Source organism: Rana temporaria, chromosome 8 (genome assembly GCF_905171775.1).
Source record: "Rana temporaria chromosome 8, aRanTem1.1, whole genome shotgun sequence".
Taxonomy (NCBI): domain Eukaryota; kingdom Metazoa; phylum Chordata; class Amphibia; order Anura; family Ranidae; genus Rana; species Rana temporaria.
The window spans coordinates 166,916,446-166,935,686 of NC_053496.1; the positions used below are offsets into that span (position 1 = coordinate 166,916,446).

General features: G+C 48.7%; 2 protein-coding genes across 3 annotated transcripts in view; one reads left to right on the top strand and one right to left on the bottom strand.

Annotated features, from left to right (window-relative positions):
- LOC120909931 (oocyte zinc finger protein XlCOF6.1-like) overlaps positions 1-19,241 on the bottom strand; it is a 487,791-nt gene that overhangs the window by 198,804 nt on the left and 269,746 nt on the right. The window lies entirely within an intron of this gene.
- On the top strand, positions 4,160-17,771 carry LOC120909857 (gastrula zinc finger protein XlCGF57.1-like). Of its 2 annotated transcripts, XM_040321599.1 has the most exons (6): positions 4,160-4,642; positions 10,555-10,634; positions 12,457-12,554; positions 12,641-12,752; positions 13,051-13,137; positions 15,969-17,771. In XM_040321599.1, the coding sequence occupies exons 2-6, from the start codon at positions 10,601-10,603 to the stop codon at positions 17,699-17,701; spliced, it is 2,064 nt and encodes a 687-aa protein (XP_040177533.1). In that variant the 5' UTR covers positions 4,160-4,642; positions 10,555-10,600; the 3' UTR covers positions 17,702-17,771. The 2 variants fall into 2 exon arrangements, with proteins under 2 accessions (XP_040177533.1, XP_040177534.1); XM_040321600.1 differs by lacking the exon at positions 13,051-13,137.

The following is a 19,241-nucleotide window of genomic DNA, read 5'->3' on the forward strand; positions in this document are numbered from 1 at the left end:
CTATACCCATTTGCAGGAGGCCTAAATAGAGATAGATGGGGACATATTAGTATCAAACAAGACTAGGGTCATGATGCTCATGCGCAAAAATGCTAAGCGCACAGAAAGAGCTAATCAATATAGTACCCATAAAAAATTCCGGCCTTATTGATAGCGTTGCCACCTGTCCGGGATTCACCCGGACAGTCCGTGTTTTAGATCCTGTGTCCGGGTTTCAGTCCACCTGAAACCTGGACACATTAGTGGCAGCCCTGCAGCACCAGTCCTCCTATCCCCTCTCTCCTCCCAATCGACTTCCAGTGTTTTTATTTATATTGGGGGGGGGGGGTGCTTTAACTGGGGTATAGACTGGCCTGTTGGGGATTATACTGGGGGACAGACTGACCAAGTGGGGATGTACTGGGGTACAGACTGACTTGAGAGGGGGTGGGACTGTACTGGGGGACAAACTGACCATGTTCGATATAACTACGTTCCTTAAACTTTTCCCATTATTAGCATACTCTGGCCACACCCACTGTTCCTCACAGGATTCTACATGGGCTGCAATACTACTTTTTTCCGGGGCACCCAAAGGTGTTCCAGGTCTTTTACAATCCTAATATGTTAAATGCAAAAAAAAATTTTTTTTTTTTTTTTTTTTCTAAAGTGTTCGGGGTTTGGCTTGATGAAAAGGTGGCAACCCTACTTACTGATACCATAAGGTATAACCCTAAAATAAATATAAACAACCCTGTGTGTTATATATGGGGCTGAATGTTACAACCCCACCCCACACAGAGTGCTGGGACCCCCTTCTCTCATAATAAGAAGACAATATTACCTCCTCCTCAATGGACACACAGGGCCGGATTCAGATACATTGCAGTATCTGTCGGCGCGGCGTAATGTATCACATATAGGGTACGCCGCCGTAACTTAGGGCGCAAGTTCCGTATGCAGAAAGAACTTGCGCCCTTAGTTACGGCGGCGTAACGTATGTGTGTCGGAGTAAGCCCGCCTAATTCAAATGGGGATGATGTGGGCGTGTTTTATGTAAATTCACTGTGACCCCACGTATTTTACGAACGGCGCATGCGCCGTTCGTGGAAAAATCCCAGTGCGCATGCTCGAAATTACGCAGCAAGTCGTCATTGCTTTAGACGTGAACGTAACTTACGTACAGCCCTATTCGCGAACGACTTACGCAAACGACGTAAAATTTTCAAAACTCGACGCGGGAACGACGTCCATACTTAACATTGGCTATGCCTCATATAGCAGGGGTAACTTTACGCCGGAAAAAGCCTAACGTAAACGACGTTTCTGAATCGGCGTATCTACCTAATTAGCATATTCATCGCGTAACTATACAGAAGCGCCACCTAGCGGCCAGCGTAAATATGCAACCTAAGATACGACGGTGTAAGACACTCAGGCCCCATACACACGAGAGGATTTGTCCGCGGATACGGTCCAGCGGACCGTATCCGCGGATAAATCCTCTCGAGGATTTCAGCAGATTTCTATGCGATGGCGTGTACACACCATCGCATTGAAATCCGCGCCAAAATCCTCTGGCGATGACTTGTCGCGCCGTCGCCGCGATTATGACGCGGCGACGGGCGCGACGCTGTCATATAAGGAATTCCACGCATGCGTCAAATCATTACGACGCGTGCGGGGAATCCCTTTGGACGGATGGATCCGGTGAGTCTGTACAGACGAGCGGATCCATCCGTGGGATCCGATTCCAGCGGATAGATATTCTGTGCATGTTGACAAATATTTATCTGCTGGAATTCGGAAATATCCGCGGATAAATATCCGCCGGAGTGTACACACCATAGAATCTATCCGCTGAAACCCATTCGATGGGATTTATCTGCGGATAGATTCTATGGTGTGTACGGGGCCTTACGGCGGTCGGATCTTAGGGAAATATATGCGTAACTGATTCTCTGAATCAGTCGCAAAGTTACGACCACGCACACTCAGAGATATGACGGCGTATCCGGAGATACGCCGTCGTATCTCCTTTCTGAATCCGGGCCAAGCTCTCTAGCCTGGAACAAGTTGTCAGTGGTTAAAAATAAACAAAGCATTTTTTATGTCTCCCACCTGAGCTACAAGAAAATGGCCGCCCTATACGCTACACACCATATCACTAGGGTTTTTTCTCAGATTAGGCGACCTGTCAGAATTTGTAACAGAAGTGACGTTCCGTCGCCGCCATCTTGCTACACTCCGACTCGTCCATAGTAAGGATACAGTGAGAAGGCGGCAAGAAGACATCTTGTTACACCCACCGAAGTCTTGCATTTCACACTTATTTTTAACGGTAAATGGAGCATATATCGTGAAATTCTGTATTTTCAAATCCCTCAGACTGTTTTGATGTTGATTTTTCAAAGCAGAGGTGTTCTGTCAGATTAGCAAACCTATGAGATCAGCAGGCTCACCGCTGCTTTTAAAATTCAACATCAAAACAGTCAGACGACTTTTTAAATCCTGTATTTCACTAAATAAGCTCAGTTTACTGTTAAAAATAAGTGTGAAATACAAGATTCCAGTGGGTGTAACAAGATGTCCGCTTTCCCCATTCTCACTGTATCCTTACTGTGGACAAGTACGGGGTGTAGCAAGATGGCAGCGACAGAACGTCACTTCTGTTACAAATTATAACAGGTCGCCTAATCGGACGAAACATCTCAACTGGGCGGTCATCGAACCAGAAGTGCAATAGTGAACGTTCCAGGTGTTGGCTGGGAATGAGCTCCCCTATTGGTCCGAAAGCTGCGTAGCTGCACTCAAGGCTGAACTTACGTCAGAACGGGGGGGGGGGGGGGGGGGGGGGGGGGTTATAGTACAACCTGTGGGACTCCGAGTTATATACATAATAATAATAAGTGAAAAAATCTTTCTACATCAAAACTATAAGAAGACATTATTACTACTCACTAGTCACAATGCTGAATCTATTAATCTGTGTTCCATCAGATTAGGTGACCCGTCAGATTTCGTAACATAAGTGACGTTCTGTCACGGCCATCTTGGCACACCCCGCACTCGGCCACACTAAGCCTACAGTCTGAAGTCGCCAAGCGGACATCTTTTTACACCCACCAAAGTTTTGCGTTTCACACTTATTTTTATCAGTAAACTGAGATTATATTGTGAAATCTAGGATTTAGAAGTCCAGGGGCCAGATTCAGAAAGACGCGCGCATCTTTCTGCTGGCGTAACGTATCTCCGATACGTTACACCGCTCTAACTTTGGGCGCAAGTTCTGTATTCAGAAAGAACTTGCGCCCTTAGTTACGGCGGCGTAACGTATGTGTTGCGGCGTAAGGCCGCCTAACTCAAATGGGGTTGTTGGGGGCGTGTTTTATTCAAATTTGTCTTGACCCCGCGTTTTTTACGGCATGCGCCGTTCGTGAAACAATCCCAGTGCGCATGCTCGAAAATCCGCCGCAAAGCCTCATTGATATCGACGTGAATGTAACTTACGCAAAGCCCTATTCGCGAACGACTTACGCAAACGATGTAAAATTTTCAAAATTTGACGGGGGAACGACGGCCATACTTAACATTGTTACGCACTTATGCCTCATATAGCAGGGGAAACTATACGCCGGGAAAAGCCTAACGTAAACGTCGTAACTTTACTGCGTCGGCCGCGCGTACGTTCGGGAATTTACGTATCTAGCTAATTTGGATACTCGACACGGAATTCGACAGAAGCGTCACCTAGCGGTCAAAAAAAAAATGCAGTTTAGATCCGACGGCGTAAGAGACTTACGCCTGTCGGATCTAATGGATATCTATGCGTAACTGATTCTAAGAATCGGGCGCATAGATACGACGGATCGGATTCGGACTTACGACGGCGTACATGTCGCTACGCCATCGTAAGTCCTCTGAGAATCCGGGCCCAGAACACTGTTTAGATGTTGAAGTTTAGAAGCAGCGACAACATCAAAACGGTGTCATGGAGTTCTAAATCCTGTATTTCACGATATAAGCTCAGTGTACTGGTAAAAATAAGTGTAAAATGCAAGAAGTCGATGGGTGTAAAAAGATGTCCGCTTGGTGACTTCAGATTGTAGGCTTAATGTGGGGTGTAGCAAGATGGCCGTGACATAACGTCACTTCCGTTACAAGTCCAGCTGGCTTCCGGTAGGCTACAACAACATGGCCGTCAGCCCCGTGCATTGAGGCCATCCAGAAGAATCAGTTAATATTCAGATTGTAATAACTGTATGGTGACTTTTTTGAGCTATAAGGAAGAAGATTGCTTTCTACACTATTTATTTATCGAAGGAGAATGAGCGCTATAAAATCACAGAGCCGTTTATTCCATTGAGCGCTTGCTTACTGATCAGAACCACCGCTAGAGGGAAACCAAGAGAAAGCGCATTCCACGATCAACCGAGTGATTGGGCAATCTTCACAGTGACAAGAGAGACGTTATTCCTGCGTAGAGCTAAAACAACCACCAGAGGGCGGCCGTTTTCAGAAGTAACAACAGGAAGTCTCAGAGCAGGCTTTGGCAGCGGCCATTTTGTTGTAGCCCGGAAGAAGCGTTATGAGGGTTATTTTTCAACAGCAATCCTCCTGGAGGGGGTGTTATCATGAAGATTGTGTGCCCAGTGAAGAGCAGGTAATAATGCCTTATTATTATTATTATGAGAAAAGGGGCTGGTCAGCACTCTGTGTGGACTGGGTGGGGGTCATGTCACCTCCACACATCATCATCTTCTTCCTAGAAGTCCTCTATATGTGTGGAACATTAGATGGGGGGCTGTGCTGGGCAGACAGATCACTTCCCCCTGTTTTTTGGCAGTCACCTGTGTTTTTCTGCATTACCCCCATCATGTGATGCTGGCTTTGTAGAATTTAGGGAGCCGATAGACCCAATTTTCACAATTGCAGCAATGCATGACTCCAGATCAACTTTCTTTGCAAACATTCTGCAAGTTCTGGTTGAGTTATGTGGTGCAATAGTCCTCTCACCACAGGGGGGCGCCGTGACTGAATTTTCATGCTGTAGACTCGCAGAGCGCTTGCTGCAGAGTCAGACTCGCCACTCAACTTTGCTCTTGCTAGAGCTGGGGTCTCGAATAGGGTTGCCACCTGTACGGGATTCACCCGGACAGTCCGGGTTATGAATCGTGTGTCTGGGTTTCAGGTGGACTAAAACCCGGACACATTATTTAGACTGGGCTGTGGCTCCCTAAGTAACCAAGATAGTCACAAACAAATCTGTTGCCTTCCAGAAGCTGCAGGAGGCTGTCTGGGAGCAGGTTCGGCATCACTGGGGGGCAGGGTGATGATGTCAGCAAAAGCAATTTGGCCACACCCACATTTTGCTGCGGCACGCAATGCACACCGCATTACTACTCTCCTTGGGGCACCCAAAGTGTTCGGGTTTGGCTTGAAGAAAAGGTGGCAACCCTAGTCTCGAAGTACTGGCCTGCTGGCCATTTACAGCCCGCAGACCGTTTACAAATGGCCCGCAGGACAGGTCCACCAGGATCAGTGCCGGACTGGCCTACCGGATACCAGGGATTTTAGTCAGTATGCCCTGTAGCCGCTTTGAGCTGTGGCTGCAATGGCAGGGCCGATCCCGGGCACAGTGTGCCGCAAGCTTTGGGGGGGGGGGCACCAAAGTGCCAGAGTGGTCCCCTCCCTTTTCCTCTCCTTGTGTACATCACACACAGCGGGGATCTCCCGCTGTGTCATGGAGCTTGGGTCTGAAATTTTCGGCGGCGTTGTAAAAAAAGTCCCACCTCCTAGACTAGCTCCTGTGATAGACGGCACACTGATCCAATGCCGGGAAGTTGAATTGGTGTGACGTGTATCATAGAAGGCGGAACTTTGTTACAGCGGCCGCCCAGGCAATTCAAAACCAAGCTCTGTGACACATCGGGAGATTGCCACGCTGTGTGATCCAGGCACTGGTGAGGCTGCATTTGATGGGGCACAGTGAGGGTGCATTTGATGGGCACTGGTGAGGCTGCATTTGATGGGCACTGGCGAGGCTGCATTTGGTGGGCACTGGCGAGGCTGCATTTGGTGGGCACTGGCGAGGCTGCATTTGGCGGGGGAATGGTAGGCTGCATTTGATGGGTACTAGTGAGGGTGCATTTGGTGGGCGAATGGTAGGCTGCATTTGACAGGGCACTGGTGAGGCTACATTTGACGGGCACTGGCGAGGCTGCATTTGACAGGGCACTGGCGAGGCTGCATTTGACAGGGCACTGGCGAGGCTGCATTTGACAGGGCACTGGCGAGGCTGCATTTGACAGGGCACTGGCGAGGCTGCATTTGACAGGGCACTGGCGAGGCTGCATTTGGTGGGCACTGGCGAGGCTGCATTTGATGGGCACAGGCAAGGCTGTATTTGGCGGGGGAATGGTAGGCTGCATTTGGCGTGGGGAATGGTAGGCTGCATTTGATGGGTACTGGTGAGGGTGCATTTGGTGGGCACTGGTGAGGGTGCATTTGGTGGGCGAATGGTAGGCTGCATTTGACAGGGCACCGGTGAGGGTGCATTTGATGGGCACTGGTGAGGGTGCATTTGACAGGGCACCGGTCAGGGTGCATTTGACAGGGCACTGGTCAGGGTGCATTTGACAGGGGGAGTGATAGGGCACTAGTGAGGGTGCATTTGATGGGCACTGATAGGTTGCATTTGATGGGCACAGTGGGGCTGCAGTGACTGGTAGCAAGCAGTAACTACCACTGTATATAGTTTAATTTTGTTTTTTATGTTTGAAAGTTTGCATGCGGCCCTCATGGTATATGAAAACGTGTCCAGTGGCCCTCAGGTAATTTGAGTTTGAGACCCCTGTGCTAGAGACTTGCCACACAAATGTGCTACAAATTGGAAAAGTGCCAACTAGAACTTGTGCTTCAAGTGTACAACATGCCAGTGAAAATGTGCAGCAGATTAACAGATTTACAATTCGACACTGCCACTTATTTGTGGCAACTTATCCTTGCTATCTGGGAGAGTGACGGTAAGTCTGGCACCTGCACAGTGATAGATCTGATCCTTGATCCTCTGGTCTTGTTGTCCAGTATTCCTCTGATCACCGCCAGCTTAAAGGAGTTTGTAAAGGAAAATGTTTTTTCACCTTAATGCAATCTATGCATTAAGGTGAAAAAACATCTGCTGCCCCCGTTATACTTACCTGACCCTTCGAAAAAGTCCCGCGCGGTCCCGATATCATCTTCGCCTGGCCGCTGATTGGCTAGCGCAGATGGATTCAGAGCCACCATCCGGTGCTTCTCCGGGCTCTCCCGTGCCATCGGAGGCCCGGAGAACGATTCGGCCGCTGCCGGATTAGGAGGATGGAGATTTCCGGTGACCAGATGGTCATCTCTATGACCGTTGGAGGCCCGGACGCGACATTATGACGTCACGCCCGGGTACCCCGGAAGTAAAAGCCGCGGCTGAAAGCATGAAATCTGTGTTTTTTGTTTTTCACGATCTCATGCTTTCCAGCCTGGAGGAGAGATGTGAGGTCTTATTGCCCCGCATCTCTCCATAAAGAGGACCTGTCACAATATATTCCTATTACAAGGGATCTGTGCTTTGGTCTGATGAGTCCAAACTTGAGATCTTTGGTTCCAACCCCCGTGTCTTTGTGCGACGCTGCAGCGCTCCCCTTCTCCCGGCCCTGGTTTAGAGCATTATGGCTTTAATTGAGTCATCCCTGGGCAGGCTATAAACCACGTTCCAGCATGGTGAACCACACTCTACAATTGATATGGCATGCTAACATTGTTGAATATCGCCATACACCATCATCATATACATATACTCTTGCATATCCCAGGGGTGATAGCCTTGCGGCAGCATAGATATAGCCTGCGTTTGTGGAAATATTTATTTTCTATTGCATACAGTTTTGGCCTTGTTACTGGTCATCATAGCTAGACAGGAATTTGGCTTCTAGGACGTAGTTATTTGTTTTCCTTATTGTGACTGGTCATACTTCAGCTCAGGACATTGTAATATTCATTTTCATTGGAATTAGGAATGTATATTAATGGTTACGGGTGGCTAAGTGGTTATCCCTTCCATATGGCATCACAGGTGTCGTTGGTTTGAATCCCAACCATGACACCAACCAGGGCTCGACAAATCCCGGTCGCCATGGCGACTAGAAATAAGGTCCTGGCGACTTGGCTTGGAAGGTTTTTTTTTTTGTGAAGTCCCCAGCTCTTCCTTGTGTGAGCTGGCGCCATCTGGTGGTGGCCGTTGGTAATACAAGTTAAGCATTACAAGTTAAACAGCAATTCTAATGCCATTTTTTCACTATTTTCACTTCTTCCCTCTAATTTGAACCCCCAAACATTCTATATATTTTTTATCCTAACACCCTAGAGAATAAAATGGCGATCGTTGAAATACTTTCTGTCACGCCGTATTTGCGCAGCGGTCTTACAAGCGCACTTTTTTGGGAAAAATTACACTTTTTTTAATTAAAAAATAAGACAACAGTAAAGTTATCCCCATTTTTTTTAATATCATGAAAGATAATGTTACGCCGAGTAAATTGATACCCAACATGTCACGCTTCAAAATTGCGTCCGCTCGTGGAATGGCGACAAACTTTTACCCTTTAAAATCTTTATAGGCGACGTTTAAAAAAATCTACAGGTTGCGTGTTTTGAGTTACAGAGGAGGACTAGAGCTAGAATTATTGCTCTCGCTCTACCAATCGCGGCGATACCTCACATGTGTGGTTTGAATACCGTTTACATATGCGGGCGCTGCTCACGTATGTGTTCGCTTCTGCGCGCAAGCTCGTCGGGACGGGGCGCGTTTTCTGGCTCCTAACGTTTTTAGCTGGCTCCTAGATTCCAAGCAAATTTGTCAAACCTTGACACTACCTGCCTGGAGTTTGCATGTTCTCCCTGTGCCTGTGTGGGTTTCCTCCGGGTACACCGGTGTCCTCCCACACTCCAAAGACATGCTGGTAGGTTATATGGCTCCTGTCTAAATTGGCCCATGTATGTATGTATGTATGAATGTGAGTTAGGAACCTTAGATTGGCAGCTCCTTAGAGGGCAGGGACTGATGTGAATGTATAATATATAGGGTTGTCCCGATACCGATACTAGTATCGGTATCGGGACCGATTCCGAGTATTTGCGGGAGTACTTGTACTCCCACAAATGCCCCTGATACCTAAATAGAATACTTCCCCCCCCCGCCGCCAACGCTACGCCGCATCCCCGCTGCCGCCGCCACTTCGTTAATACGGGCGGGGAACATTACAGCTTTCATTTGAATAGCTGTAGTCTTTCCCGCCGCCCCGCATATAGACACTCCCCCTTGCTCGGGTGAACTGTCCAATCCCGAGCAAGGGGGAGTGTCTATACGCAGCGTGGCGCGAAAGACTACAGCTATTCAAATGAAAGCTGTAATGTTCGCCGCCCGTATTAACCAAGCGGCGGCGGCAGCGGGGATGCGGCAGCATGTAGGTAGGGGACATGTAGGGGACATGGCTGCATATGGGGGGGGACATGGTTGGATATGGGGGGGACATGGCTGCATATGGGGGGACATGGCTGGATATGGGGGGGGGACATGGCTGCATATGGGGGGGACATGGCTGCATATATGGGGGGGACATGGCTGCATATATGGGGGGGACATGGCTGCATATATGGGGGGGACATGGCTGCATATATGGGGGGGACATGGCTGCATATATGGGGGGGACATGGCTGCTTATGGGTGGACATGGCTGGATATGGGGGGGGACATGGCTGGATATGGGGGGACATGGCTGCATATGGGGGGGACATGGCTGCATATGGGGGGGACATGGCTGCATATATGGGGGGGACATGGCTGCATATATGGGGGGGACATGGCTGGATATGGGGGGGACATGGCTGGATATGGGGGGACATGGCTGCATATGGGGGGGACATGGCTGCATATGGGGGGGACATGGCTGCATATGGGGGGGACATGGCTGGATATGGGGGGGGACATGGCTGGATATGGGGGGGGACATGGCTGGATATGGGGGGGGGACATGGCTGGATATGGGGGGGGACATGGCTGGATATGGGGGGGGACATGGCTGGATATGGGGGGGGACATGGCTGGATATGGGGGGGGACATGGCTGGATATGGGGGGGGGACATGGCTGCATATGGGAGGACATGGCTGGATATGGGGGGACATGGCTGGATATGGGGGGACGTGGCTAGATATGGGGGGACGTGGCTAGATATGGGGGGATGTGGCTGCATATGGGGGGGACATGGCTGCATTTGGGGACACATTTAAAAAAAAAGTATCGGTATTCGGTATCGGCGAGTACTTGAAAAAAAGTATCGGTACTTGTACTCAGTCCTAAAAAAGTGGTATCGGGACAACCCTAATAATATATATGTAAAGTGCTGTGTAAATTGATGGTGCTGAAATAAATAGTACCTGAAATAAATAATAATGGAACTGTCTATCCAAGGCATAAGCCTGTGTGTGCAGTCTATATTTATGACAAGATATATTTGATGTGTTTTATATTGACTTTTGGCAGTTACAAGTTCATAAACTACTGAAAATAGTCAGGACACAAGGACGTCATGATGGAGAAGCGGCCGCCCCTCACATCTCCGGGTAAGAGGAGACTTTCATTTCTTGTAAAGGAGAGAAGAGTATTGAGGATCCCCCTAGATACACATCCTCTGATATGAAGACATAGAAACAATGGGCCAGATTCAGATACCTTTATGCAGGCGTAGCGTATCTCCTATACGATACGCCGCCGTAACTTTGAGAGGCGAGTATGGTATTCTCAAGGATTTTGCCGCCGAAGTTACGGCGGCGTAGCGTATTAGGGCCGGCGTAAGCCCGCCTAATTCAAATGTTGAAGCTGTGGGCGTGTTTTATGTATATTAAGTGTGACCCCCACGTAAATGATGTTTCGATCGAACGGCGCATGCGCCGTCCGTGGACGTATCCCAGTGCGCATGCTCCAAATGACGTCGGCAAATCGTCAATGCTTTCGACATGAACGTAAATTACGGCCAGCCCCATTCACGGACGAGTTACGCAAACGGCGTAAAATTTTAAAAATTTGACGCGGTTCAGACGTCCATACTTAACATTGGCTGCGCCATCTTTTTGGTGGTTTATCTTTACGCCTGAAAACCCCTTACGTAAACGGCGTATCTTTACTGCGACGGCCGGGCGTACGTTCGTGAATAGGCGTATCTAGCTGATTTACATATTCTAGGCGTAAATCAACGTACACGCCCCTAGCGGCAAGCGTAAATATTCAGTTAAGATACAACGACGTAGGAGACATACGGCGGCCGTATCTTAGCAACATTTGGGCGTATCTCAGTTTGAGCATACGCTTAACCACTTAACCCCCGGACCAATATGCTGGCTAAAGACCCAAGGGGTTTTTACAGTTCGGGACTGCGTCGCTTTAACAGACAATTGCGCGGTCGTGCGACGTGGCTCCCAAACAAAATTGGCGTCCTTTTTTTCCCACAAATAGAGCTTTATTTTGGTGGTATTTGATCACCTCTGCGGTTTTTATTTTTTGCGCTATAAACAAAAATAGAGCGACAATTTTAAAAAAAATGCAATATTTTTTACTTTTTGCTGTAATAAATATCCCCCAAAAACATATACAACAATTTTTTTTTTCCTCAGTTTAGGCCGATACGTATTCTTCTACCTATTTTTGGTAAAAAAAATCGCAATAATCGTTTATCGGTTGGTTTGCGCAAAATTTATAACGTTTACAAAATAGGGGATAGTTTTTTTTGCATTTTTTATTTTTTTTATTTTTTTTACTACTAATGGCGGCGATCAGCGATTTTTTTTTTCGTGACTGCGACATTATGGCGGACACTTCGGACAATTTTGACACATTTTTGGGACCATTGTCATTTTCACAGCAAAAACTGCATTTAAATTGCATTCTTTATTGTGAAAATGACAGTTGCAGTTTGGGAGTTAAACACAGGGGGCGCTGAAGGGGTTATGTTTCACCTAGTGTGTGTTTACAACTGTAGGGGGGTGTGGCTGTAGGACTGACACCATCGATCGAGTCTTCCCTATAAAAGGGATCACTCGATCGATGCGCCGCCACAGTGAAGCACGGGGAAGCGATCGCGACGGAGCGGCTAAAAACAAATAGCCGCGCTGTCGTCCCGGATCGCTCCCCGAGCGGACCCGACCTCCGCATGTACCGGGGGGGGGGTCCCGATCGGACCCCCCACCCACGTCTAGCAGAGGACGTACAGGTACGTGATTGTGCCTGTCCGTGCCATTCTGCCGACGTAAATGTACATGAGGAGGTCGGGAAGTGGTTAAAGTTGCGACGGCGTGGATTCGGACTTGCGACGGCGTATCTACTGATACTCCCGTCGTAAGTCTACCTGAATCTGGCCCAATGTATTCAGTCAGTGTGTGTTTCCTACAGATGGATCCAGTAAGAGAAATCCCCCAGAGAGATGTCCCCGTCCTCTGTATTCCCGGGACTCCACACAGGAACATCAGGAGATCCTTCAGGAGGATCAGGTAGATGGCGTTTAATTTCAACTGTTATTGTAAATGGCTTTAACAAACACCTAGTGGATCCTTTTTAATATTATTCTCTTTTTAAGTGGAAACGTCTGAATAAGATTAAAGCTGAAGTGAAAGAAGAAGCTGAAGAGCAATTTGTGACGGGTGATGATCCATATAAGGAGGAAGACATTCCTCTACAGATCAGCACAGGTGAGGAATAAACACTAAATCCAGAGAAGAGTCCCAGATTCTCCTTGTTCAGTCACTACAACAATCTCTTCTTCTCCCCTCCCCCTCCTCTGTCAGTAGACAGTAATGGGGAGACAGTATGTGCCCAGTGGGGGGGTCAGGAGCCATCAGCCTCTATTAGACTCCGGCTCTCCTCCTCACATCATGTCATTGTGTGTTACCAGCCAAGAGACGTGACCAGTCCCCCCCCCCCCACACACTCTCTGGGGTCTCTCATACATCTCAGTACAGGGGGCTTCACTCTCATCTCTATTCACAGACCCCAGAGTGAGTAATGCCAAAATCGAGGAGGAGAAAGAACGTGTGAGGATAAAAGAGGCAGATTTTCCTAGAGAAATTGGCATAGGTAAGTAGTAGACATTAAACCAGAAACAGTTAAAAATAATGGCCCAGATTCTCAAAGGACTTACGACGGCGTAGCGCCATGTACATAGTCGTAAGTCCGAATGAGAGCCGTCGTATCTAGGCGCCTGATTCATAGAATCAGTTACGCATAGATTTGTATTAGATCCGACCGGCATAAGTCTCTTACGCCGTCGTATCTTAACTGCATATTTACGCTGGCCGATAGGGGCGTGTACGCTGATTTACGCCTAGAAATATGTAAATCGGCTAGATACGCCAATTCACGAACGTACGCCCGGCCGACGCAGTACAGATACGCCGTTTACGTTAGGCTTTTCCCGGTGTAAAGTTACCCCTGCTATATGAGGCGTAGATGCGGCGTACCAATGTTAAGTATGGACGTCGTTCCCGCATCGAATTTTGAAAATTTTACGTTGTTTGCGTAAGTCGTTCGCGAATAGGGCTGGGCATCATTTACATTCACGTCAAAACCAATACTTCTTTGCGGCATACTTTGGAGCAATGCACACTGGGATATGTCCACGGACTGCGCATGTGCCGTTCGTAAAAAGCGTCATTTACGTGGGGGTCACATAACATTTACATAACACACGCCCAGATCTTCCACATTTGAATTAGGCGGGCTTACGGCGGCCTATTTACGCTACGCCGCCGCAACTTACGGAGCAAGTGCTTTGTGAATACAGAACTTGCCTGTCTAAGTTGCGGAGGCGTAACGTAAATAGGATACGTTAAGCCTGCACAAAGATACGCCGCTGTACGTGAATCCGGGCCAATATCTACTGAGAGGTACACCTGAGACAATTTCCAGAAGAGATTATCAGGGTGGTAACTTAGGTTGTGAACAATTGTGAATCCTTTTTCCTGAATTATCAAAGGATAAGGTTACATTTTACACCCATGTTTACTGAGCAGCTCCTGCACTCCCCGAAGTCCCTGTTGTGAAAGCAAGCAGGGGATCTTCTCCCCGCACCCACTGTCAATTTTAAAAGTTCTCTGAATGTGAGAACTACAACTATCGTCAGTCATTGCGGCTGACATCTTGCAGTTCTTAATGTACTAACAGGGCACTGAAGAGTGCATTTGGTAGTTTATTGATCCTTCCTGTCATTCACAAACTGCCTGCCCCTACGAGGTACAGGAAGACTGCTACACTAAGGCCCCGTACACACGACCGAACATGTCTGCTGAAACTGGTCCGCAGGCCAGTTTCAGCAGACATGTTCGGTCGTGTGTACGGCCGATCGGACAGGATTCCAGCGTACATTTGCCCGCCAGACCTTTTTCGAGTGGGCAAATGTTTCTAAACTTGCTTAGAAACATGCCCGCTGGAATCCTGTCCGTCGGACATGTTCGGTCGTCTGTACAGACTTACCGTACATGTCCGAGCGGCCGCCATCCCTCGCATGCGTCGAATGACTTTGACGCATGCGTGGAAGCATTGACCTTTCAGCGTCGCGCACGTTGCCGCGTCATCGTCGCGGCGATGGCGCGAACACGTCACCGCGATGTCTGTCCGCGCGGATTGTCTCTCATTTCTGTATGATGGTGTGTACAGCCATCATACAGAAATCTCCGGGCGGGCATGTCCGCTGAAAACGGTCCGGCGGACCATTTTCATCGTACATGTTTGCCCGTGTGTACGAGGCATTACAGTCTGCAGGAGCCTGAGATTACATCCACGGTCTGCTGATCGCAAGTGCAATGCTTTATAGTTTTCTTTTACATACTTTTTTTTAAAAGAAGATGAACTTATGCTTAATCCTACATTTTGGGTTATCCCCAGAAAAGTAATAGAGGGGAGATCATCCAACAGGAACACTAGATTTGATGACCTGGGGGGCCCCCAAGAAATGCCCTAAATTTTCAGGGGTTTCCTCTCACTTCCTGTTTTGGCTATGGGACAGGAAGTGAAGGTAAATCTCCCCCAATGGGAGGGGAGAAATAAGCTGACAGGGGTTATAACTAGGGTTGTCCCGATACCAGTACTCCCGCAAATACCCCCGATACCTAAATAGAATACTTGATCCAATCACCAACCACCCCCCCCCCCCCCCCCGCCGCAACGAATTGCTGCCGCCGACCCCATCGCATACCGCAACAACAACGCCGCCGCATGGGTTAAACAGCATGCGGGGAATATCACAGCTTTCATTTGAATAGCTGTAGTATTTCCCGCCGCGTATAGACACTCCACCTTGCTTGGGATCTGTCCAATCCCGAGCAAGGGGGAGTGTCTATACGCGGCGCAGCGGGGAATACTACAGCTATTCAAATGAAAGCTGTGATGTTCCCCGCACGCTGTTTAACCCATGCGGCGGCGGCATCAAGGTATGGGGGGGGACATGGCTGCATATAGGGGGGACATGGCTGCATATAGGGGGGACATGGCTGCATATAGGGGGGACATGGCTGCATATAGGGGGGACATGGCTGGATTTATGGGGGACATGGCTGGATATATGGTGGGACATGGCTGGATATATGGTGGGACATGGCGGGATATAGGGGGGACATGGCTGCATTTGTGGGGGGACATGGCTGCATTTGGGGACACATTTAAAAAAAAGTATCGGTATCGGCGAGTATTTGAAAAAAAGTATCGGTACTTGTACTCGGTCCTAAAAAAGTGGTATCGGGACAACCCTAGTTATAACCCTTCCTTACTTGATCCAAAATGGGAAAAAAAAGCTTTGCCTATAGTTCTATTTTAACTGCAACACTTATTTTATAATAGTAACACAATCGGACATCTAAGGCCCTGCTATTTAATTACACACCTGCTTTTCCACTTTTTTTTATTTTATGCAGATGGCCAACTTGGAACATATAATATAGTAAAGCTTCCCCTTCTCTCAACAAATGGTGAAAAAGATGAGGATATCACATCCAACTCTTCAGAAGAAAACCCCATTACCCAAAACCTCCATCCAACATCTGGCCCTACAGATCTGTTATCTACAATTAGTGAGTCTTCTGTCACTTTTACTAACGGCAATCAAACGGCTCATAGAGAGGAGGAAACGTTTCCTTGTTCTGACTGCGGCAAATGCTTTCATCAGAGAACTCATCTTGCTTCACACCAGAGGTCTCATGCAGGGAAGAAGTCCCACTCTTGTTCTGAGTGTGGGACATGTTTTTCCTCCAGAAAAGTTCTTGCTGACCATCAGAGAACTCACAGCGGAATGAAGCAATTTTCGTGTTCCGAATGTGGGAAAACGTTTACTTCGAAGTGGTCTCTTATGAGACATCAAAGAGTTCACACGGGAGAGAAGCCGTATTCATGTTTGGAATGTGGGAAGCGTTTTTCCCTGATGGACCATCTTATTAATCACGAGAGAACGCACACCGGCGAGAAGCCGTTTTCATGTCCTGAATGTGGGAAACGCTTTACACAAAAATCCGGCGCACTAAGGCACCTGAGAAATCACACTGGACTAAAGCCGTTTTCATGTTCTGAATGTGGGAAGTGTTTTCCCAGGAAAGGAACCCTAATCACACATCAGCATGTGCATTCTGTAGAGAAGCCATATTCTTGTTCAGAGTGCGGGAAATGTTTCCCCACCTCGTCTCATCTGATCCATCACGAAAAGACTCACGTGTCTGAAAAGCCGTTTTCCTGTTCTGAATGTGGGAAGTCCTATGTTCAGAGAGGGCATCTTACTTTGCACCTAAGATCTCACACGGGGGAAAAGCCGTTTTCATGCCCTGAGTGCGGGAAATGTTTTGCCCAGAAAGACAGCCTTTCTAAACACCAGAGATGTCACACAGGAGAGAGGCCGTATTCCTGCGCCGAATGTGGGAAATATTTTTCCAGCAAACAAAGTCTTACATTTCACCAGTCGGCTCACACAGGGGTGAAGCCATTTTCATGTTCAGAATGTGGGGGATGTTTTTCCCGGAAGGGAGCCCTGATAAGGCATCAACGTGTGCACACGGGAGAGAAGCCATATTCATGTTCAAAGTGCGGGAAATGTTTTGTGACCAGAGCTCATCTTATCTATCATGAGAAGTCTCACATGTCTGAAAAGCCATTTTCCTGTTCTGAATGTGGAAAGTCCTTCACTCAGAGAGGGAGTCTGATTTCACACCAGAGATGTCACACGGGGGAAAAGCCGTTTTCATGCTCCGAATGTGGGAAATGTTTTCCTCACAAAGACACTCTTATAAAACACCAGAGATGTCATACGGGGGAAAAGCCCTTTTCATGCCAGGAATGCGGAAAATGTTTCCCTCAGAAGAATTATCTTATTAGACACCAGAGAAGTCACACGGGAGAAAAGCCATTTTCCTGCACTGAATGTGGGAGATGTTTTTCCACCATACAAAATCTTATTTCACACAAGAGAACTCACACTGGAGTGAAGCCATATGCTTGTTCAGAATGTGGGAGATGTTTTTCCTGGAAAAAAGCTCTGATCAGGCATCAGCGTTTGCACTTGGGAGAGCGTTTCCAGATCTCATCTTCTCTATCACAAGAAGGCTCACATGACTTTTCATCAACCTACTTTATAGAAACACCAAAAGTTGAAGGACTGGACTGAGTTGATGCTGAGCTGGTCACCTTTCTTATCATCAACTTGCCAAAATGTAATAAAGACTTTGATTATGTTGTTTTTTGTGTGTGTGTGTGTGTGTGTGTGTGTGTGTGTACACAATTCCCTAACTGCATCACAGGAGAGTTTATTCTAAGACCATTTGGGTATGCCCCACCTCCAGGTGACTGCACACTGTCAAATAGCAATGCTTGTGTCTTGAGTCAGGCTCAGAATTCAATAGCTTTAGGGGTAGTAAGGCCCCAACTGACCAGCAGAATGGGTATACATCCAGGTAACACTGGCGGATGACACAGGCTCGCCCGCGGTCTAAGTACTAACTGGTAGTCACCAGAGCTCCTAAAGGTGGAGATGGGATTTGCTACTTCAGTCATGGTTCTCAGTAGGGTTGTCCCGATACCGATACTAGTATCGGTATCGGGACCGATTCCGAATATTTGCAGGAGTACTCGTACTCTTGCAAATACCCCCAATACGGAAATAGAATACTTCCCCCCCCCGCCGCCGTTACGCCGCATCCCGCCACCGCCGACTGGGTTATACGCGCGGGGGACATTACAGCTTTGAATAGCTGTAATGATTCGCGCCGCGTATAGATACTCCCCCTTGCTCGGGTGAACTGTCCAATCCCGAGCGAGGGGGAGTGTCTATACGCAGCTTGGCGCGAATCATTACAGCTATTCAAAGCTGTAATGTTCCCCGCACGTATTAACCAGTCGGCGGCAGCGGGGATGCAGGTAAGGGGCACATGGCTGGATATGGGGGGGGGGGGGACATGGCTGGATATGGGGGGGGGGACATGGCTGGATATGGGGGGGGGGAGACATGGCTGGATATGGGGGGGGGGGGAGACATGACTGGATATGGGGGGGGGGGAGACATGGCTGGATATGGGGGGGGGGAGACATGGCTGGATGGGGGGGGGGGGAGACATGGCTGCATGGGGGGGACATGGCTGCATGGGGGGGGAGACATGGCTGCATATGGGGGGAGACATGGCTGCATATGGGGGAGACATGGCTGCATGTGGGGGGGACATGGCTGGATAATGGGGGGACATGGCTGCATTTGTGGGGGGACATGGCTGGATATGGGGGGGGGACATGGCTGGATATGGGGGGGGAGACATGGCTGGATATGGGGGGGGGAGACATGGCTGGATATGGGGGGGGGAGAGACATGGCTGGATATGGGGGGGGGAGACATGGCTGGATATGGGGGGGGGGAGACATGGCTGGATATGGGGGGGGGGAGACATGGCTGGATATGGGGGGGGAGACATGGCTGGATATGGGGGGGGAGACATGGCTGGATGGGGGGGGAGACATGGCTGCATGGGGGGGACATGGCTGCATGGGGGGGGAGACATGGCTGCATGGGGGGGAGACATGGCTGCATATGGGGGGAGACATGGCTGCATGTGGGGGGGACATGGCTGCATATGGGGGGGACATGGCTGGATAATGGGGGGACATGGCTGCATTTGGGGACACATTTAAAAAAAAGTATCGGTATTCGGTATCGGCGA

Excerpts from the sequence above, each read along its gene's own strand:
- LOC120909857 (XM_040321599.1), top strand. The coding sequence starts at position 10,601 with ATGATGGAGAAGCGGCCGCCCCTCACATCTCCGG. Across the intron at positions 12,753-13,050 it reads TCCTCTACAGATCAGCACAG|ACCCCAGAGTGAGTAATGCC; the intron begins GTGAGGAATAAA and ends CTCTATTCACAG. Across the intron at positions 13,138-15,968 it reads TCCTAGAGAAATTGGCATAG|ATGGCCAACTTGGAACATAT; the intron begins GTAAGTAGTAGA and ends TATTTTATGCAG.